At 41.1% G+C, this 23,016-nt stretch overlaps 1 protein-coding gene across 2 annotated transcripts in view; it reads left to right on the top strand.

Annotated features, from left to right (window-relative positions):
* The window catches only part of RHPN2 (rhophilin Rho GTPase binding protein 2), a 49,393-nt gene that overhangs the window by 2,760 nt on the left and 23,617 nt on the right, over positions 1–23,016 (top strand). The window contains exons 2-3 of one of the 2 annotated variants that reach the window (XM_044987034.1): positions 14,994–15,109; positions 21,805–21,861. In XM_044987034.1, the coding sequence (XP_044842969.1) occupies positions 14,994–15,109; positions 21,805–21,861 (173 nt within the window). The remainder of the gene's footprint in view (positions 1–14,993; positions 15,110–21,804; positions 21,862–23,016) is intronic. The other variant, XM_044987035.1, reaches the window with a different exon arrangement.

The raw sequence follows: 23,016 nt of genomic DNA, 5'->3' as shown, positions 1-23,016 counted from the left end.
GGCTCCTATTAACTTTGATGGCATTCAGGGCCATCTTCAAGTAGCTGTGATTCAGTTTGTAGTTATTAAATCCCATCCACTCACTCCCCTCACCTCCTCTCTTCTCTGTGGAGAAACCTCTGTGTCTCTGTGGAGCTTCACTAACTTCAATGCGGGGGCATGGGTGCAGGGATGCATCACTGCGGTGCTCAGTGCAAAATCAGGGTCTAAGGCTGTAGCCATATTTTAAACAAATTAAGGCTCTGTCTAAAAACTGGCATGTTAACCACCTTGTAGCCCCCCTAGTACAACTGTACACACATCACATCCACCCATGTAGAAGTGTCCTCTACAGTGCATTTACAACCACCATTTGGACTAGATTGGCTTTAGGAGGTGCAAGTACCTTGCTCTGCCATGTGGCGTGAAAGAGCTTTTGTCTGTAGTAGTTCATCTCCACATCATTAAAGTTCCAGATTAGATAGGATTGGTGGTTTTTGCTCAGGAGAGACTCAAGGCTGACATTATAATAATGTTTCAGGTGCATCTTCTAGCACAGGCATGGGCAAACTATGGCCTGGGGGCCGCATCTGGCCCTTCAGACGTTTTAATCAGGCCCTCGAGTTCCTGCCAGAGAGCAGGGTCTGGGCCTTGCCTCACTCCAGTGCTCCAGCCGAGGAGTGGGATCGGGGGCTTGCCTCGCTACGCATGTGCCATGGCTCCGTACGGCTCCTGCAGCTCCCATTGGCTGGCAGCCGCAGCCAATGGGATCTGAAGGTACAGCACACAGAGACGCCTGGCTGCACCTCCGCGTAGGAGCCAGAGGGGTGGGGACATGCCACTGCTTCTGGGAGCTGCTTGAGGTAAGCACTGCCCAGAGCCTGCACCCCTGGCCTCTTCCCATGCCCCAACCCCCTCCCCCAGCCTGATCCCCATCCCGCCCTCCGAATCCTTCGGTCCCAGCCTGGAGCCTCCTCCTGCATCCCAGAGCCTGCATCCCCAGCTGGAGCCCTCCCCCCCGCACCACAACCCCAAATTTTGTGAGCATTCATGGCCCACTATACAATTTCCATACCCAGATGTGTTCCTTGGGCCAAAAAGTTTGCCCACCCCTGTTCTAGCACCATGGGGATGCTCATACTGCCATATAAGTAGCTAGATAGACAAAAAACAAACTTTGGCTCAAATCCTGTTTGCTGTTCTAATTTGAAAAGTGTCACTGAAGTCACTGGTAAGTGATTGCCCTTTGGTTTGTTTTTTAGTGTGGCTTGTATTAGATTTGCTTAGTTCGCCAGCAACTTTTCTACAGTATTGCACATCTGGTTATCTCATGGGCTGTACTTTAATCGAGACTGCTAGAAAAATGAAGCTTAAGAACTTGAAGAAAGGTTACAAATAAGACAGGCAGTATTTTTTACAAGTTAAATAAAAATAAATGTGTTAGAGTAGTGCCTGATTTATCTCAGTGTTTCAGTTAGCTCTCAACCTTCTTAAGGAAATATATGTTCTTTAGGCAAACTTTAAAAAAGTGGAACTGATTTTTCTTTCAGTTACACTGGTGTAAATCAGGAGAACTCCCCAGAAATCAGTGGTGTTACACTGATGTAAGACTCAAGTAAAAGGAAAAATATAGTTTACTTTAAATATAAATAGGCATAATTTTAAATTTGTTACTTCAGATTTACGGTTAGACCAAAGTCTTGTCCATTGTTTCAAAACTAGAAAGAAAGAAGTCTGATCAGTTTGCCTTCACTTTGTCCACGGTACATTTTGATGGACCAGATAAGATATCTTTTATGCACCCAAGACTTCCACTTACGCCAAAAGAAGTTTGGGTTTACAAAACTAGGGTTAAAACAACAAGGAGTCCTTGTGGCATCTCAGGGCTAGTCTACACTTACCGTCCGGGTCGACGCGGTGAGTTCGACTTCTCGGAGTTCGAACTATCGCGTCTGATCTAGACGCGATAGTTCGAACTCCGGAAGCGCCGCGGTCGACTCCGGTACTCCACCACTGCAAAAGGCGGTGGCGGAGTCGACCTTGGAGCCGCGGACTTCGATCCCGCGGCGTCTGGACAGGTAAGTAGTTCGAACTAGGGTACTTCGAGTTCAGCTACGCTATTCACGTAGCTGAACTTGCGTACCCTAGTTCGACCCCCGCCCTTAGTGTAGACCTGCCCTTAGAGACTAACAAATTTATTTGGGCATAAGCTTTCGTGGGCTAAAACCTATGAAAGCTTATGCCCAAATAAATTTGTTAGTCTCTACGGTGCCATAAGGACTCCTCGTTTTTGCTGATATAGACTAACACGGCTACTGCTCTAAAACTAGGGTTAGAAATGCAGCTCAAACAAAACCTGGATTATACATTTTTGGCTGGGTATCCAGGTTTGGAATGAGCTATTACAATGGCGCTTCCACCCATCTACTCTAGATTTTTTGAGGAGTTTAGATTAGTCCAATAAACAAGTTTTTGAAAAACTGTCAACTTTAACATGTTTGGCTGAAAGTATAAAGTCTTCAGTCCTCAACAGGTATGTAAATGTAAGTGAGGAAACAATACTTCCTGTTATGCATTGGTAGATAATACTGTCAAAGATCAGAGCCTGAGTTCCACGAAATCATTACAAATAAACCCCCCTTTTAGATTCTGGAACAGGATTAGGCTCTAAAGTAGTCAAGCCATGGAACCCTGTGGCTGTATATATGGTCTGAAGTGTGGAAATCAAATTTCAGCCTGAACAGCCCTAGAGGACTCTATATAATTGAACTGGCGATTGCATTGTTTGTTTGTACCCTTAGGCTTATCCTGAAATGTTTAAAGTAAAGATCTTAATTTTACACAGTGCTTTTTTCTTCTAAGGCTTTAAGGACTATTTTACAAATTTTGTTGGTGCATGCACATGTACATTCCCAAGGATATCTTTCAAGGATACTTCCTTTATATTAAGATCAGAAAACCACTTAAATAGCTGACTTTTAAAATCTCAAGACAGTGGAGCAAATAGGAACATTTTATTTTCTATTCAATACCACCTTTCATGAATGGATCTCAAAGCACTTTTCAAACGATGAATTTAGCCTCACACTATCTTTTTGAAGTGCAGAAGTATTTTTCCTTATTTTAAGGTACAGATTGCTTCAGGGACTTGCCCAAGAACACCCAGGAAGTCTGACAGAGCTAGGAATAAAGATCAGATCTCCTGATACCCATCAAAGGTCTTTAATCATTTTAAGAACAAGTTTACTATACAAACAGTGAAACTTTTAATATAGATCAGTTTACACCCTACGTAAACATTTGTGGGGTTTCTGATTTTGGCAACTCTTTTGTCATTACCACAGAAAGCAACTTATTTGCATCATTTGAGAGAAATTGATATATCTTATTTTAATATGATCCTTAGTAGTCCTTTTACTACTAACAGGTATAAACTTAATCCTGCTTCTCTCAGCCTACCAATGCTAAACTAGCATTCTTGCTTAATTAATATTTTGTTCTATGGAGGGTTCTCAGAACCTCTCTTAGCTCTGAGGCTTCTGTTTTGTTTGTTTGTGCTACCTTAATCTTCATTTGTTGACAAAACTTTCTTAAACCAAAGTATTATTTATTTTACAGTAGGAACAAAGCATTTAGGGAGAGGATTTTAAAGCAACAAACTGCCCACACACGTCTATTTTACCTAAAGATCCCTTGATGGTAATGGTACTTCTTCAGACACCCCAATGGGTGCCTTGTGTCCCACTCTAGTTTCCCCAAACAACAACACCCCTCTAGAGAGAGTATTTCCTCTTAAACCTACCTCGCTTCTTTTGATCTCCTGGGTTCATGGACCTTTTCCTCTTCTCACAGCATCTCAACTCTCAAGTTTTTGTGGAGAAGTGGCTTATCTTGAGCCATTCTTTTTCCTCCTGCTTGTTTTTCCTTACAACCCCCTATTAAACTACACCAATATATTCAGACATCCCAATAACCATGTCAACATACAGTATTCATGGATTATTACAGAACAGCTCCAGTTCAGTCCCAGACACAACATCCTGTACTTGCAGATTCAGTTATCTAGTATTAGGACTGGCTAAACATTTTCTATTAACTGTTTTTCATTGGAACATTAATTTTTCAGCCCCATTGCCCTCCAGAACAAAAAAAATCTGAATTTTCCACAGACATTTTTTTCTGACCAACTCCATCTAGTAGACCTTTCCCATCCACAATTTATAATAATCTTACTCTAGGTGGACTATCATCACTTACTCCCAAAGCTATCAGGAAGGTTGAAATAGAGTGATTTAAAATGCTTCTTCAACCCATTTACTGAGCATACCACTTTTGCAGCATTCCAAGCTTCTGCTGGCCTGGGAGTGACTGACCAACCTTGAGTCTTGAATTTAGATTCCTTTGTAGGATATATATTGTGCTATGGCTGAACTAAAAGGGTAGCCAGTTTAATGAATTTGTAAGTCCTGGTCAGTTTGATGTGTTCATCCTGCTTCTCTCTTTCTTAGCATTATGTCTCTGTAAACTACTCTGGCTTGATCTGATTGGATATTTGCCATACAGACCAAACAGCTGGGTCAGCTCATAAAGAAAAGGGTGCTGCAGACCAGTCAGGGTAAAAGAAATCAGAACTTGTTAATCCTCCCTATTTTGAGGAAAGGGACAAAAACCAACCAACCAAAACTCCATAATAAAACAGTTATTGTCAATAAAGATATTAGGATCTTGATCTAAAATATTAGACTTATTATTTGTAAGGTTTGGGGTGTTATCCTGTTTCCTGTGCCTAAGGTTTCCATTTGCTAACCTGCTACAGCTGTGCCTCCAGCAGGGCTGGTGGGGCTCTTCCAGTGATTAGTAGTCAGGCAACCATCATTAGCTTTTACATAGGAATATTCATTTGCCTGTTTGTCTTTTTTTCTTCTTTCTTGGGAAAGAGAGAAAGAATGTTGCAATGATTAGACAGAAAGAATTTACTACCTTTCACATTCTGTATCACAGTCACTCACATGCTCATTCCCCTATGTCAGGAACACCCCAACAGGAAAAAGAACTGAATCTCAAAGAGTGAACTAACCAACCCAGACTGTCTCTTCGAGAAACTGACTTCTGTGATGCATTATTACTATTTTTGGTTTTGTTTGGCAAATATTATGTTGTGGCTGGTTGCTACAGTATAGTGTAGATCAGTGCTTCTCAAAGTCGGGCCACCTCTTGTTCAGGGAAAGCCCCAGGTGGTCCAGGCTGGTTTGTTTACCTGCTGCATCCGCAGGTTCAGCTGATTGCGGCTCCCACTGGTTGTGGTTCGCCGCTCCAGGCCAATGGGGGCTGCGGGAAGCGGCACGGGCCGAGGGATGTGCTGGCCGCCCTTCCTGCAGCCCCCATTGGCCTGGAGCGGCAAACCATGGCAAGTGGGAGCCGCGATTGGCCAAACCTGCAGACACGGCAGTAAACAAACCGGCCCGGACTGCCAGGGGCTTTCCCTGCACAAGCGGCGGACCGGCTTTGAGAAGCACTGGTGTAGATTATATTATAGCTATTTTAAAAATCTGTAACTAATGTATTAACTTTTGTATTAAACATTTGTTTCACTTTTTTAAAGTGCCTGGAGTTAAAAAAAAATTAACTAAAGTAAACAATTATTTGTAAGTGCCATAACTGTTCATGGTGCAATTACACTAGATCTTAAGGTTCCCTTTTTTCCCTGTTATTAGACTTATAACAGTCATCAATAGGTTGGCTGGAAAATTCTAGTAAATAGTGTGAACAAGAATGTAGTCTTTTCTTCTCTTGAAAGGGAGTATATTATTGGTTTGATGTTTCTAGCTAGCTCTGTAAAACAATTATTCTGTCTTAACATTTAGATAACAATACACAATCACTTGCAATTGGCCATTTCTTATTGGATAGCAAAGCCTAGAAGCAATTGACAATTGGAGTATTGTGTCCAGTTCTGGGCACCACATTTCAGGAAAGGTGTGGACAAATTGGAGAAAGTCCAGAGAAGAGCAACAAAAATGATTAAAGGTCTAGAAAATATGACCTATGAGGGAAGATTGAAAACATTGGGTTAGTTTAGTCTGGAGAAGAGAAGACTGAGAGGGGAGAAAATAGTTTTCAAGTACATAAAAGGTTGTTACAAGGTTAAGGTAGAGGGAAAAAATGTTCTCCTTAACGCTGAGGATAGGACAAGAAGCAAAGGGTGGTTTAGGTTGGACATTAAGAAAAAACTTCTTAACTGTCTGGGTAGTTGAGCACTGGAATAAATTGCCTAAGGAGGTTGTGGAATCTCCATCACTGGAGATTTTTAAGAGCAGATTAGACAAATACCTGTCAGGGATGGTCTTCTAGACAATACTTAGTCTTTCCATGAATGCAGGGGACTGGACTAGATCACGCCTCGAGGTCCCTTCCAGTTCTATGATTCTATATTCTCAACTTGAAGTGTTAAAAAAAAATGTGAGCCTGGCCCCAAAAAGTCATGATTCATGACTTTATAGAGAGAATTATTTGTTTTTAGTTCTCTATTTTCCTACTGTCTTTTGAGCTTTTAGAGTTCATATTTTCCAGCTTTTCTATGCAACCATGCTTTTTAAAAATGAAAGCTGAGATTCTCACGACTCTAAGAACTGTAGCTTCAAGAAAAACACCAAGTAACAAAAGATACATATAATAAAATCACAGAGTTGACAACACTGAACTGATAAAATATCAAGAGAAACTTTTGGTATTTTTAGCAGGACAAGATATTATATTTATGATGTTCATTTTGGCAGACTTTGGTCTGAGTGCTACAAATACTTACTCAAATGAATAACTTTACTCAGAAATGTAGTCCTACTTAAGTCAATTAAACAACTTGTGTAAGTAAAGTTACACACATGTGTAAGTATTTGCAGGATCAGGCCCTTTGCCTCCACTATGGCTTCACAAGCAGTACAGGTTACACTGGGTGGAGAAGAATGTTCTCCTTTAAGCAAGGACACACACCCAGTTTCAACTCTGCATCACCATCTCTAATTAGCATATCATGACTCACCCTCTCAGTTCAAATACCTACTATGCATCATATTCACTGACATTAATACCTCTTCTGATTGCCAAACAGTTGAGTAATCATTATTTTGTGTACGTCACAGCTGAATTTCTGACGCTGAAAAAGAAATCTATTTTTAAGTAAAGTGCTCTGGCGTCCAGCCAAATGAAGGATACTATCTGCTTTTTCATTTGGGGACCAGACCACATTTTCCTTTCTGTGCTCTGGACAACTATTTTCCATTTGTAAGGATGGGCTATGTATTATATCTTCCTAGTCTACAAAGAAACTACCAGTATCTCATAGATTGGGGATCAAAAGGGACAGCTCACATTTTTTGCTCCAGATATCCAATGTCTTTTCCTGGTGCTGTGTTAATAAAGCCATATTATGCATGGACTACCAATATGGGCAAAGGTAGTGTTACAGGGATTCCCCATTTCAAGATTATCATGACACTAGGCAACCACTTTATGCTCAGGATATGAGTGTATTCAGCCTGGGGGCTGTGTTACATTCAACATCAGCTTCTCTAATTTGGCATAGTTGCTTTAAAGTTGATTTTTGCTGAGTCATTCTGGGCCAGAAATATAGTAATTGGCAGTGCAGGGCATCGAGGGGAAGAAGAAAAGGCGTGAAGAAAATTGCTAAGTGTTTGGGGACATCCAATAGGGACCCTCCAGGGGAAAAGAAATAAAGTAGATTGTTGGTATTTGGTTCCACCAGTGAAAAGCAAGAGCATGCCACTGTCAAAAACAATATGCCATGGCACTTTTGTATGAAAATAATGTGAACCCGTGGAAACAATGCAACCTCAAATTCCTTTTCTGGTGTTAAGCTCCCTTTTAAAGCCTTTTGTTGTTCAGAAGAACATTAAGATCACGACTTTGCTGTAAATTGGGATTTGCTGCTAGATTTTTATATTAGGGCTATCAAGCAATTAAAAAAAGTAATCACGATTAATCACACTGTAAAACAATAATAGAATACCAGTTATTTAAATATTTTTGAATGTTTTCCATAATTTTCAAATATATTGATTTCAATTTCAACACAGAATACAAAGTATACAATGCTCATTTTATATTTATTTTTATTATAAATATTTGCACTAAAAATAAAAGAGAGTATTTTTTAATTCACTTAATACAAGTACTGTAGTGCAGTCTCTTTATCATGAAAGTTGAACCTACAAATGTAGAATTACACACACAAAAAACTGCATTCAAAAATAAAACAATGTAAAACTTTAGAGCCTACAAGTCTACTCAGTCCTACTTCTTGTTCAGCCAATTGCTGAGACAAACAAGTTTGTTTACATGTGCAGGAGACAATGCTGCCCACTTCTTGTTTATAATGTCACCTGAAAGTGAGAACAGGTGTTCGCATGGCACTGTTGTAGCCGGCGTTGCAAGATATTTATGTGCCAGATGTGCTAAAGAGTCATATGTCCTTTTATGGTTCAACCACCATTCCAGAGGATATGCATCCATGCTGATGATGGATTCTGCTCAGTAACAATCCAGAGCAGTGCAGACCGATGCATGTTCATTTTCATTATCTGAGTCAGATGCTACCAGCAGAAGGTTGTTTTTCTTTTTTAGTGATTCGGGTTATGTAGTTCCTGCATCAGAGTGTTGCTCTTTTAAGACTTCTGAAAGCATGCTCCACACTCTGTCCCTCTCAGATTTTGGAAGGCACTTCAGATTCTTAAACCTTGGGTCGAGTGCTGTAGCTATCTTTAGAAATGTCACATTAGTACCTTCTTTGCATTTTTTGTCAAATCTGCAGTGAAAGTGTTCTTAAAATGAACAACATGCTGGGTCATCATCCGAGATTGCTATAACATTAAATATACTGCAGAATGCAGGTAAAACACAGAGCAGGAGAAATACAATTCTCCCCCAAGGAGTTCAGTCACAAATTTAATTAACACATTATTTTTTTAATGAGCATCATCAGCATGGAAGCATGTCCTCTGGAATGGTGGCCAAAGCATGAAGGGACATATAAATGTTTAGCATATCTGGAACGTAAAACTTTGCAATGCGGACTACAAAAATGTCATGCGAATGACTGTTCTCATTTTCAAGGGATACTGTAAATAAGAAGCGGGCATCTCCCGTAAATGTAAACAAACTTGTTTGCCTTAGCAATTGGCTAAACAAGAAGTAGGACTGAGTGGACTTGTAGGCTCTAAAGTTTTACATTGTTTTGTTTCTGAGTGCAGTTTTGTAACAAAATCTACATTTGTAAGTTGCACTTTCATGATAAAGAGACTGCACTACAGTACTTGTATGAAGTGAATTGAAAAATACTATTTCTTTTGTTTATCATTTTTGCAGTGCAAATATTTGTAATAAAAATAATATAAAGTGAGCACTGTACGCTTTGTATTCTGTGTTGTAATTGAAATCAATATATTTGAAAATGTAGAAAAACATCCAAAATATTTAATACATTTCAATTAGTATTCCATTGTTTAACAGTGTGATTAAAACTGTGATTAATCATGATTAATTTTTTAAATCACAATTAATTTTTTGAGTTAATTGCGTGAGTTAACTACAATTGATAGATAGCCCTATTTAGTATAGATTGTTTTAGAAATTATGATAACAGCTAGAGTGTGGATTAAGTGCTTTTAATATATATGAACTAAAATAAATAAAACTATAGCTATCCATTTCCAGTGTGGTTCTCCAAAGGTTTTAGGAGACACAGTCAGACAAAAGCTCTTCACTTATTGTCCAACTTTCAAGTCAAAACATTTTCGGTAAACCCGAAGTATGGGTAGTCTGGTTAACAGATTCAGATACTCCATAACAGAAACTGATCATGTGAGTGCCATTGTGTATATTAAATACATAAATATAGTTAAATGAATCAAAAATATATTTATTTTTACCTTTTTTCATATTGCTGGTATCCAAACTATTAGTTAAGTATTAGCAGTGCTGTGACTGCTCTGTTTGCTTACACAATCTGCATGCTTTCAACAGTAGTTCACACCCTAGGTTTGAATGTTGGAATCTATTTTGCAGAGGGAGGTATTGTACCATCGACCAGGACATTAGGGTTATCCTATACTGTTAATGAAACATGCCAGAGAAACTTTAATTTTCATTTGGGCAAAGGGCAGAAATAGGAAGATGGTGGTGCAGGTGTGTCCTAAAACTGAACTGCAAATCTGGGTCCCTGTCATGATGTGGAACTTGAATGACGATCTGGCCCACAGAGGAGAGTATTATCAGCTGCGTCACCTTGAGACTATTGACTGTCAAGTTTTATGTTGAACCAGGTAGTGTGCTGCTTGCTTAGAGGTCTCACTGCCAACACAAATTGTGTGTTAAAGGGACAAAGTTCTGAAAGCTAACTGTTTTCAGTTTCAAAATCAGCCACGTCAGCGAGTGCCATGATGGCCTCAACACACAGAGTAAAAATGGTGTGTCTCAATTCATGATCATCTCTCAGGCTGAATATTTCTGTGTGCTGCAGTATGTTCGAAGCCACAACCTATTAGCTCTCTGCATTTCCTTCATTCTCTTACTGAAACAAGGACATGATAATCAGCTTTCCCAAATGTAGAGAGAATACAATTTAATCTGGGATCATCTCCACAATATGCTCTTACATCAGATATTCTTAAACTTTGATGAAGCTGTCTGGATACAAAATTATGCAAATTGAGACTAATTTATCAACAGGTGATTAGGCTTGTATTCTCCTGGATGTCATGAGCAACAGGAGAGACCTGCACAATTTTTAGGAAAATAAGAAAAAAGGGGTTCAGCTCTTCTATCCCTACTCCCCTTAGTCTTACACATCCCTGACAGAGCACTGAGGAACCCCCACTTTCCTCCTTTAAAAGTCTCCTAAATCATAAATACAAGAACTAGACAGAAATCTGTCTGCATTGTTAATTAATTAGCCAATGGATTGCTATCAAACAAGCTAGCAACCTGCACAGGCAAGCACTGATAGCCCACATAATCTCTTCTGACTTTGGAGTCTGTATGTGACTTCAGTTTCTTTGCAGAAGTTACTTAATATCAATAGTATGTGGTACATTTCTATAACATGAGTCATATGGGGCTTGTCTCTGATAAGAACTCATTAAAAATACTCCAGCATCCTGTTTCTGTAGTTTACCAACACTATTCAACCAAGCAGGAAGTTACAGTAGTAAATAACTACATGAATTTTAGACAGCACAGGGGGTTTCATTGCTTTATGAACTCAATATAGCATTTGAGCTATATGCACCAGCAGTGAATCGCTACATAATCTGCAATTATACTCTGAAAAAATGACTATAAAACGGCAGCATAAGGTTCATTGTTTATTAATTTCATAGCAAATGTGTTCAGTTTACAAATAAAACAATCTTTTTCTAATTACCTGCACTGCAAACTCAGACTGGAATCTCTGAATCAAGCATCATCAGTAGCAATAAAGGTTCTTAAATTGGAATAATTTTACTGTTGATCCATGAGCCAGGATATAATCAGCTCACCCTTTCAGAGCTATATGTTGGCTCTGCAGAACCAACAGGAGTACAAGGAAGTTATGTAACACATCTAAACAGATCTGACTATTGCCAGTACACACAAGGAACAAATCTGTTGAATAAGAAGTTTCCATTTTTATGCAGCCACTTTTCTAATCAGTTGCACTTTAATGAACATCTATTGAAAAGGAAACATTTGAGAGTAATTTTCATAGTTACTGTAAGACATGAAGTATTGTGCATTAAGACCAGACAGAAGCGAAAGCAGCAGGTGTGAAATTCACATTGAGATCTGGATCCCAGCTATGTCATGAGCATTAACAATGTTCTTGGCATTTTACAAACATGGAACCAAAGTTTACTTTCCTGCAAAAAGACCTGTTTGTGAATGTGTGAGACATGGTGGAGGTGGAGATCTACAGGGAGTAAAATATAGTTTGATTCTCTTCATGGAGATTTATATGCCCACCCACCTTGCAGATGGAGAGGAAATTCACCCCAAACTGCACAGATCCCCGACATCTGCTGGAGATACAGGTTATCCGCATGAGGGCACTGATCTCCATGCTGACTCCTGTGTACCAGTTCTCTAGCATCCTGATTCTAGTGGAGCCAGCCTGCCAGTGAATCCTACATAGGGCTTGTCTACACTTAAAATGTGGCAGCACTACCTATGTGTGACACTACCTATGCCAGTGGGAGGAGTTTTCCCATTGGCAATGGTACTCCACTTCCCCAAAAGCTTGTAGCTAGATTGAGGGGAGAATTCTCCTGTCAACCTAGCACTGTCTACACTGGGGGTTTGGTCAGTTTAATTGCGTCGCTTGAGAGTGTGGATTTTTTACACCCCTGAGCAACATAGTTATACTGACTTAATTTCCTAGTATAAACCAGGGCATAGTCAGCTACCCCAGGACTCTGTACAGAAGGGGTCCTGCAGCAACTTTCCCCAGAAACAGACACCTGGTCCCAAGAGACCCCTCCATCAGGGAGACAAAAGTGCAGAACAGACAGACAGAGAGGGAGCACATCCAATCCTAAGTCTTGTATTCACTGGAGTAGTTAGATCAAGTTAGTACACTTGAGCTACTGCAGTAGTTCTCAATCAGGGGTACACGTACCTCTGGGGGTTCACAGAGGTCTTCCAGGGGTGCATCAACTCATTGAGATATTTGCCTAGTTTTACAACAGGCTACATAAAAAGCACTAGTGAAGTCATTAAAACTAAAATTTCATACAATGACTTGCTTATACTGTTATATATACTATACACTGAGAAGTAAGTACAATGTTTATATTCCGAATTGATTTATTTTATGATAATGAGCAGCTATAGCAGAGGCAGAGATTATACAATACAAAATGGAATATAGGCAGTGCAAGAGGAGAGGGGACAGCATAGCAGGTTAAGGGTAGATCAGCAGCAAAGAGATCAGGGAACCATTTAGACATAGAATCATAGGACTGGAAGGGATACCATGCCATCCTGTTGGGTATATGTTATGGTTAGGAATGGATGGGTGAGGTTCTGTAGTCAGCAATGTGCATGATGTCACACTAGATGATCATGATGGTCCCTCTGACCTTAAAGTCTATGAGCATAAGAACCCTCCACAGATATCTCTGAATGCATATAAAACAGTATAGAATTCTCCAGAACTGGAATTTTACATTTGAGCATCTTCATGCCAGAGATAACTATCCTACTGTCCTTAAATTAATGCACGAGTCTGCTACATATGGCTGCTTTCTCCAGTAAATCCCCCACTATACTTGACAAAGAAGGACATTTACTATGCACCAAAGCTTTGAATTTCAGGCCTCCACTATAATTGGCTTCAGTGCTGAAGCTCATCAGTAACTGGAGAGTAATGTAACTTGACATGTTTTTCAAGCAATCTGGCAAACTTTGTGCTGCTGTAGATGGTTACACATGTTCTCCTGCTACTTTACTTACTTAGTAGATACCGTGTAAAATGCAAACTTTTCAAACTTAAATATTGCAATGAGGACTTTTAAATTAATTATCATAGGCTAGATGAAATCATAACATAGGCCTTGATCCAATAAATGCTGAACAAGTTGTGAAGACAAGACACCTAAGAAATATTAAATAGGTATGCTTGGGTTAGGTTACATTGTGCTAAGTGTTGCCCCTACTTGTTTCAAAATCAAGTAGCTAAGGTTGCATGTGTATATCGGTGGTGAGAGTGCATATTACCGTCAAGAACATATGAAAAAAATAATTAGAAACCCAAGACATCCATAGATAAGGTTGTATTTCTCAAACAAGGCACTCAGCCTTACTTCTGCCTCCTTAGAAAAGCCCTGTAAACTTCAGAAAAACGTACTTATCCATCCACAACAGTTTCATTTTATCAGTGACCACAAAAACCAGAATGGCTCAGTCTTAATCATATACTAGTTGTGCTGTCTTATGGTCTGCTTTATACTCCTATGCAGAGCACATACAAAAATTTTAGATATTCCTGGCTGGACAAATAACATTGAAGGCAGTTATTCCATACACTTTTATAACGGTCAGATCTTGTGAGCTGTTGAAGGCACTCAGTGTCTCACAAAATCAGGCCTGTCATTCCACATGGTAGCCAATTTTTCAAGTGTCATTTGATGCTGAGCTAGCTAGTATCTCCATAAACAAACATCATACAACCAGCTCATGCTATTAAATCACTTCCATTAAAAGAACAGAAGTTAGTATGATGACAAACCATCACACTTAGTACTGGAGACACGTACATATGAAGCAAATTATAAAATCCGGTGTTTTATGGTGCACATTTTTAGTATTTTGTATGGAAAGAAGATGATAGTGTGGAATTCTACAAGGTAGATTTCAAGAGCTGGGCATCCTTGCTATGTGAATTTGGCACATGCCTGTGCACAGTGCTCTGCCTGAAACTAGGGCTTAGACCTCTAGACAGAGGAGACTAGGGAATAAGTTAAACTGAAGAGTCCCTGGCCTTTTCAGTTACCCTTAAAAATCACTTTTGTTCTTTTAAAAAACAATTGATTTTAATTAAAAAAACCCTGGCCATGATCTGTGACTTTTCATTCCTTTTACCATCATATTAGGATTTTTATCATGACAATACAACATCTCTTCTCTCAGGCGCACTGTTGTGTAACTTTGGAGTAACTCTATGGACATCAGTGTAGTTGCTCAAGATTCACACAAACTCTATTAACATCAAGGAAGTAACTGTAAATTTACTGCAGGGTAACTGAGAAATCGTCAGCCTGAGCTGAGTTGTTTTTTTTTTTTTAAATTTGGGAATAAATTTTCTTAGGTTTAAAATAAAGAACACTCTTTAATCAAATGGCTTTATGTGTCATGCTTTATAGGTTAAGATTTTCATATCCATGTCTTTGAAATCAATGCTATTCACTTTTTTCTTTCGCTCCTGTTGTAAGCTTCTTAAAAATAATTTGCTTCCTTTATTCTAGGGATGTAACCCCTTGGCTGAGACTGGCCGAAGCAAACTGCAAAATCAAAGAGCTGCCCTAAACCAACAGATCCTGAAAGCAGTAAGGTTGAGAACTGGTGCTGAAAATCTTTTACGGTATGTTCCGATCACTTTACTATTTTTCTGTCTAAAGCAGGGGTAGGCAACCTGTGGCATGCGTGCTGAAGGTGACACGCAAGCTGATTTTCGGTGGCATTCACACTGCCTGGGTCCTGGCCACCGGTCCAAGGGGCTTTTAATTTTCATTTAATTTTAAATGAAGCATCTTAAACATTTAAAAAACCTATTTACTTTACATACAACAATAGTTTAGTTATATATTATAGACTTATAGAAAGAGACCTTCTAAAAACGTTAAAATGTATTACTGGCACGCAAAACCTTAAATTAGAGTGAATAAATGAAGACTCAGCACACCACTTCCGAAAGGTTGCCGACCCCTGGTCTAAAGCAACAAAATGTTTTTTGTTCTTTCAGCAGGGGTGTCCTTCAGTTCTCAGATAGCTGCCTCGCTGCTCCCATAATTTGCTGAATAAACTGCAGCTGGATGTTCTGCTAACAGCCTTATGTAATGCCCCATCTCTATAAAGTCATTAACTGTTATACAGTAACTCCTCGTTTAACATTGTAGTTATGTTCCTGAAAAATGTGACTTTAAGTGAAACGATGTTAAGCAAATCCAATTTCCCCATAAGAATTAATGTCAATAGGGTTAGGTTCCAGAGAAATTTTTTTCACTAGACAAAAGACTATATTTTATTTATATATATATATATACACATATATACACACACACGCACACTATAAATTTTAAACAAACAATTTAATACTGTACACAGCGATGATGATTGTGAAGCTTGGTTGAGGTGGTGAAGTCAGAGAGTGGAAGAGGGTGAGATATTTCCCAGGGAATGCCTTACTGCTAAATGATGCTTACTGCTTACTCAGCTTTTGGCTGAGCCCTCAAGGGTTAACCCATTGTTGTTAATGTAGCCTCACACTCTACAAGGCAGCACTAATAGAGGGAGGGGAGACAGCATGACAGAGAGACACCCTGTGTGAGAGAGAGAGAGATTGCCCCTTTAAGTAGGCTGACCACACTCTAAGTACACTGCCTTTTTAAGTAGATCAGAAAGTTGAGACAGCAGCTGCTTCCAGGAAGCTCTCTCCATCCTGAGCCCTTTCATGTCTTGTCCTGTCCTCCCCTCTCCCCATGGAGATGGGGTAAGTGGGGTGCAGGAGCAGGGGGGAGGGGGACACCCTGACATTAGTCCGCCTTTTTCCCCCCCGGACAGCAAGCAGGAGGCTCCCGGGAGCAGCTCCAAGGCAGAGGGCAGGAGTAACACATGGCAGTGGGGGGAGGGACAGCTGAACTACCGGCAAAGGGAACTTAGAGAAGCAGGGAGCTGATAGGGGGGCTGCCGTTCCACCCTGGTTCCAAGCCCCCACCAGCTAGCTCCAATGGGCTGCTCTCTCTGCAAGCAGTGGACAAAGCAGGTGGCTGCCAAACGATATTATAAAGGAGCACTGCACAACTTTAAACGAGCATGTTCCCTAATTTATCAGCAATGTAACAACGAAACAATGTTAACTGGGAAGACTTTAAGTGAGGAGTTACTGTATTATGTTTTCAAAGTGAATTTTGAAAGCCACTGTATTGCAGAAAAGGGCATTGCACTAGACTCAAGTTCTTAAATGACTTTGTTTGAAGACTGTTGAAATTATCCTAATTCAGTTTTTCCTGGAGTCTTTCGTTAGATAGTGGTTGTTAGCATGATGCCTGCTTGTAAAGGAAACAAGTGAACATTTTTCTGAATATTAATTGTCTAAGAGTGAGATTCCCACAAAACAGATCTTCCCAAGATCCTTCAGTTCTGTGGCCCACTGGCAGAGGGGCTCACCAGCGGAATAGTGAGTTAGTGAGCAGCAGGCAGTGTGGCACATGGCTGATTGCTGCTAGCTGTTGCTCATGCAGGACCTATGCCATTGTGCCCCTTTTAATTCCTTAGGCTTCATTATGACATGACCTGAAAGAAGAGGGTGGAGTAGACTGCATCTGAGAGGCATGTGACTGACTTGGTCAGCAGGCTGGATGTCGCAGTGGGCCAGATTTTTTGAGGGTTGAAGGCAAAATTTTCCTGGACCTGGGCCCCGTGGTAAAATTTTCAAAAGTGCCTGAATGACTTACCTAAGTCCCGTTTTCAGAAGTCACTTAGATATTTAGGCGCTTAAGTCCCATTGACTTTCAATGAGACTAAGGGCTTGTCTACACATAAACCACTCCAGCGGTACAGGTGCACTGCTGCAGCACTTGAGTGAAGATGCTGTCTGTGCCGTCGGGAGGGGTTCTCCCATTGGTGTAGGTACTCCACCTCCCAAGAGGCAGTAGCTAAGTTAACAGGAGAATTCTCCCTCTGACCTAGTGCTGTCTATACTGGAGGTTAGGTTGGTTTAACTGTGTCACTCAGGGAAGTGGATTTTTCACACCCCTGAGTAACATAGTTATACCAACCTAATTTCCTAGGGTAGACCAGGCCTTAGACTCCTAAGAGCGTAAGTGACTTTTGAAAATTGGACTTAGGAAAATCAATAGGAGCGTTTAAAAATTGTACCCCATTACAGACTTAATCCACTTCTGGAGTTTTTGCAGGTGCGTGATATATAGGCTCACTTGTCTGTAATGCCAGTTTCTGATTCTGAAAGGAAAAAATGCTTCCTATCTTGATGGCATAAAATGATCTCTGGATCTCTGGGCTTCCTCTGGTTTGTGTGAAACCCCGTGTGCTATCTAGAGTAAAGTGTCAGGTTGCCACAGAACTAAAACAACCTCCCAACTTCACATCTGTAAAGCATGAACTTCCTTCCTTTTGTGCACTTGCTTTTTGAGATTCTGTCTTTCCACTTTGGTATCCGTTAGTTCTCTGAGTTATTTATCTTAAAAATCTGACCTTGCAGTGTTTACGGGGAAACCCCATAGCTGGTCTGTGGTGGGGAGGGGATTTCTCTTTCATTTGCCTGCTGCTGAAAGGCTTTTTTACGTATTAAAAAAAGAAAAAACAAACCAACCATTTATGTAGACCCCTACCTCTATCTACCTTGCAGTATAAGCCTTATATTGTCCCACAATAAGGACCATCTAACCCAGGGGTTCTCAAACGGGGGGTCGGGACGCCTCAGGGGGTTGCGAGGTTATTACATAAGGGGGTCGCGAGCTGTCACCCTCCATCCCAAACCCCGCTTTGCCTCCAGCATTTATAATGGTGTTAAATATATAAAAAAGTGCTTTTAATGTATAAGGGGGATCGCACTCAGAGGCTTGCTGTGTGAAAGGGGTCACCAGTACAAAAGTTTAAGAACCCCTGATCTAACCCTTACCACTTAGTCGCTAATTTCCCCCAACAGCTCTCCCTCCTGTTATTTGTGGATGTGGATTTCTCCTTGGTATTTAAAAGTGCTTCATATGGTGTCTTTAATCTGCCATGACTGGAGAATCTGTGGGTTTGTGGAGAGTTTTCAGTGTCCAAGAGCAAGAATCCAGTCAATGTGATTTCTTCAGAGAAAATTACTCATGTAACTTTACTTCTCTGAAGCATGACTTCTTTGACTAGATTCCCACTTGCCTGCGCACCTGCCTTACCCCTCAGATGTTGGAAGTGACAGACACTCAGGGGCATATTCTTAGCTGATGTAAATCATCCTAACTCCTTTGACTTTCATGGAGCTAGACAATTTACACTAGTTGGGGATTTTTTGCCTCTCAGTGACTGACTTTTATTTTGGTGCTCATCTTGCCATAGATATATTTTTTGGCTATTTATTTTTCTTAAAATTTGTAGATCTCTCTGTTTCATGCTCACCAAAGAGCTGTTCTATAGGCCACTGAGGTAAGGGCATTGAGTTGCAGAATGGGGCTCTCTGACTTTACATGTTATATGTAACCTGCACAGCTCCTGAGTGTGGTGTTCTGTCCCCTCTAGTGGCACTGAGACCACTTAGAGATTAATGAGTCTGCTACAGCCTCAGCTAAGAGCCATGTGACTATTAGCTCATGCAGTAGAGCAGTGGTTCCCAAACTTGTTCTGCCGCTTGTGCAGGGAAAGCCCCTGGTGGGCTGGGCCGGTTTGTGTACCTGCTGCGTCTGCAGGTTCAGCTGATTGCGGCTCCCAGTGGCTGCGGTTCGCTGCTCCAGGTCAATAGTTGCTGCTGGAAGCAGTGGCCAGCACGTCCCTCGGCCCGCAGCTCCCATTGGCCTGGAGCAGCGAACTGCAGCCACTGGGAGCCGCGATCAGCAGAACCTGCGGACGCAGCAGGTACACAAACCAGCCCGGCCCACCAGGGGCTTTCCCTGCACAAGCGGCAGAACAAGTTTGGGAACCACTGCAGTAGAGGCTCATGCATTTAGCTCCAGAGGTCCCAGGTTCAATCCCGCCCACAGACAATCAGGGTCTGTCTGTGTTACATGTATATACAAATACCTCCATTGAAATGCACTCACTTCATGATGTATAAGGGAATATCACAAATGTTTGTTCTTAGATGGAGGGAAATATTAACCTTTTGGCTTCCCGGCACCTCTCTACATCTCCTTGGCTAACCCCCCTATTCACTTTGGGTTGCACCTCCTTTAAAACAACCCCGGCGGGTGGCTGACACTCAACGAGCCAGGAGTAAATCTGTCTCAAATTAGGGCTTCAGGGAACTCACTATGTTGATCAGGTGGAATGGTGGCCGCTTCTTCCTCTGAGAAGAGATGACAGTGGATCCCAGAAAGGACATTATTCCCCCTTACAACAGGAAAAACTTGCATTCACTATGGAGCTCAGGAGGCCTGTGATGCACCCATGGGGCGGCAGCCATGCTGGCTATTTCCTGCTGCCCACAGAAGTAACTGTTTCTAAATATATTTGAAAAGAGTTTTATTAAAAGGGAAAGAATCTGGGATCAGTTACCCTGATAGAGACATTCGGCAGAATAATTAAAATATAGTTTCCTGTTTACTTTTATCTATAAAGAATCCTCGGTGAAAATTCAAATCTAAAGGGGACACAGTCAATACTGACAGGCTGGCCCAACATTTTATCTGCTTTTTTTTGTACAGGTTTTGAAACGCCATGTAAATCTTCGAGTCTCTTTCTTCCAAAGCAAAATGATAAGAGAAACAGTGCTAGAAGTCCAGCCTCACTCCTAATGCAGTCTCACAGCAACAAATTAACAGCACAGGCAGTGACACAATGGAGCAAATGATTTTTAAGTTTTAAGCTTACAAGTGTTAAGAGCTCTGTGTAGCTTGAAAACTTGCCTCTTTCAGCAATAGAAGTCCACTAAAAGATATACAAGTTCAATAAAAGATATTACCTCACCCACCTTATCTCTCTAATATCCTTGGACCAACATGGCTACAACAACACTGCAAAGAAGAGTTACTAAAAAACAACAGTGAGGAAAAGTGATTGTAAAATGAGGGGAAACACACCTTTCAAATACTCTGGTGGGTCTGAGCAGGGTTCCCTCTAATTTTTTCCACGCATGTGCAGAATGGATTTTGTTATGTGCACCAATAAGGAGGTGATGTTATTGGTGCACATAACAAAATTCATGTGGTGGAGGTGGGACCGAGGGGTTTGGAGTGTGGGATAGGGCTCAGAGCTGGGGCAAAGGGTTAGGGTGCAGGGGGGGAGGGTGTGAGGGCTCTGGCTGGGGGTGCAGACTCTGGGGTGGGGCTGGGGATGAGAGGCTCAGGGCTGAGGCAGAGGGTTAGGGTGCGGGGGGGGTGGTGAGGGCTCCGGCTGGGGGTGCAGACTCTGGGGTGGAGCTGAGGATGAGAGGCTCAGGGCTGGGGCAGAGGGTTGGGATGCAGGGGGGTGAGGGATTTGGGGTGGGGCCAGCGATGAGGGGTTTAGGGTACAGGCTGCCCCGGTGCTATGGCAGGGAGAGAGAACTTCCCCCAGCTCTCTCTTGCCGCAGAGGCACCTGGCCTTGCGGGGAGAGGCGCCTCTCCCCATCACAGCAGCTCTGGGGCTGGGGCCACGGGACAGGCGCTTCTTCCCCAGCTCCGGCAGGTCTGGGCCGGGGCTGGGGAAAGGGCGCCTCTCCCCTGGCCGCAGCAGGTCCTGGCCGGGCTGGGGGAGAGGCATCTCTCCCCACCGCAGCCCTGAGTATCTGCACGGCACTTAATAGGCTGCTGCATGGCCACACAGCTTAGAGGGAACTTAGGGTATGAGTTTTCATCCACTTTCTTATACCACCCTCTTCTTCACCGTGGAATCGGATTGCTTAATTTCTCTTAATTCTATTGCTTAATAACCAGCCTTATAATTTGCAGAGTCATTTAAATAAAAGTTACAAATTTGCCACATTTCTTTTCTGAATTAAGATGTGTTAAATTGTTGTTAATGCTGATTTCAAAGTAACATCTCTCATATTTATTAACATGAGTAATTGAAACCTTACTGAAAAGGACCTGGGCCTGCATTCCTTACCCAAGCAGAACTCTTAGGCCAATGTCTTTAAAAACAGCCACTGAATTTGGTTGTGTTAATTTCTGGGTGCCCAACTTGGGGCTAATTTTCAGAAGAGCTGGGATCCCAAAAAGAGGCACCCAAAAGCAGTGTCTACTTTTTGAAAATGCAACTGCTGCTGACTTCAGTAGGCGCTCTGGCTAAGTAAGGAGTGTAGGATCGGACCTAATTCTGGTGTGTGTGTGCCATGTAATTAAAGTCCAAGTACATCTCTAAAATCAAATTGCATCAAAACATATTCAATTAGACTATTTAAATGTATGTCATTTGTAGGTGCTGTGAAGTAAACAACTGCTCCCAGGGCAAACTGTGTTTCAGACTCATTTCTAGGTATGCCGCTGGGTGATAGATCACATAGTTGGACTAACTCAAAGTACTCCTCAAGCGAAAAGAAACGAAATCAAAGATTGAGATTTTATTTGCATTTCAGCAGACTCCAGAAGCAGCAAGCCAGTCTTTTGTCCACAGAGAGCCTCTCTTAACGTAGTTTGAGAAAAACTGGAAATGCTGGTTCCTTTATTACTGGCTGAAACACAAGTAAAATAATGAGACTTATACTTCCACAGAGAATTATGGGTTAGCAGGTGTGTCCTAATCTAAGTTGGAATGTTTATATAGCAAATACTGATCTTGTTAACTAATAATTCTATAGGGCTATTGACTATTTGGTTATATGGACCAAAGTTCAGAGTATCAATCCATAAGCAAATAAGCAATTGTTCAATCTTAACTTTTTAATGGACTTTTGTGTTGCCAGCTAATTGTTTATCTTAAAACAGCATTTACGATAAATAACATGAGATTTCTAGGTACCACACAGTATTGGGTTGCTTATATGATGATTCATGCTAGAAGCAGGTGTTAATATAGTGACACCCAGAAATACTCAAATAGAAACGTGCAGAAATGCTTTTGGGGCTACATTTCCAGACATATCTATTATGCTAAGGGTATAAAAGGTGCTACACCTATACATGAATTGCAAATGGAAAATGATTATCCAGACACATCAGGAAAACAGAACTAAAGGGACATTCTACTTGTGAGAAGAAAAGTGTCTGGTTTTTGTTTTTAAAGAAAATAATACTAACAGTAATCATACCAGATGATTAATGAATTGTCCAGTGACCCTAAGGGCATGGGGGAGGGGGTTTAACCAAAGTTAGACATGTACTTTTTTCTTTACAGCTCATTTTAGTAGAAAGCCCTGTAATCAACTCAGATTTTTATTATCAGAATATAATTAAGATGTGAACCCGTCTGTTTCACTGTTAATTTGTCCTCAAAGTTAAATCTTAAAATCAGTCCAAAAAGATCAGCACATAGCAAACCTGTTAAGTTTGTCTGCATGCTGTTTTGTATCTGAAACCTATTCCAAGTTCTATCTTGGCAGCAAACTAAGTAAATTCTGAAACTTGAGTTCTCATATCATCTCTTAAGAAAAAAATCTTAAAAATGATGGGAATGCCAGTAAGGGGGCTCAGT

This window comes from Mauremys mutica, chromosome 14 (genome assembly GCF_020497125.1).
Source record: "Mauremys mutica isolate MM-2020 ecotype Southern chromosome 14, ASM2049712v1, whole genome shotgun sequence".
Classification (NCBI taxonomy): Eukaryota; Metazoa; Chordata; order Testudines; family Geoemydidae; genus Mauremys; species Mauremys mutica.
Note: the sequence above shows the minus strand (reverse complement) of the source record. Positions and strands in the feature narration are given on the sequence as shown.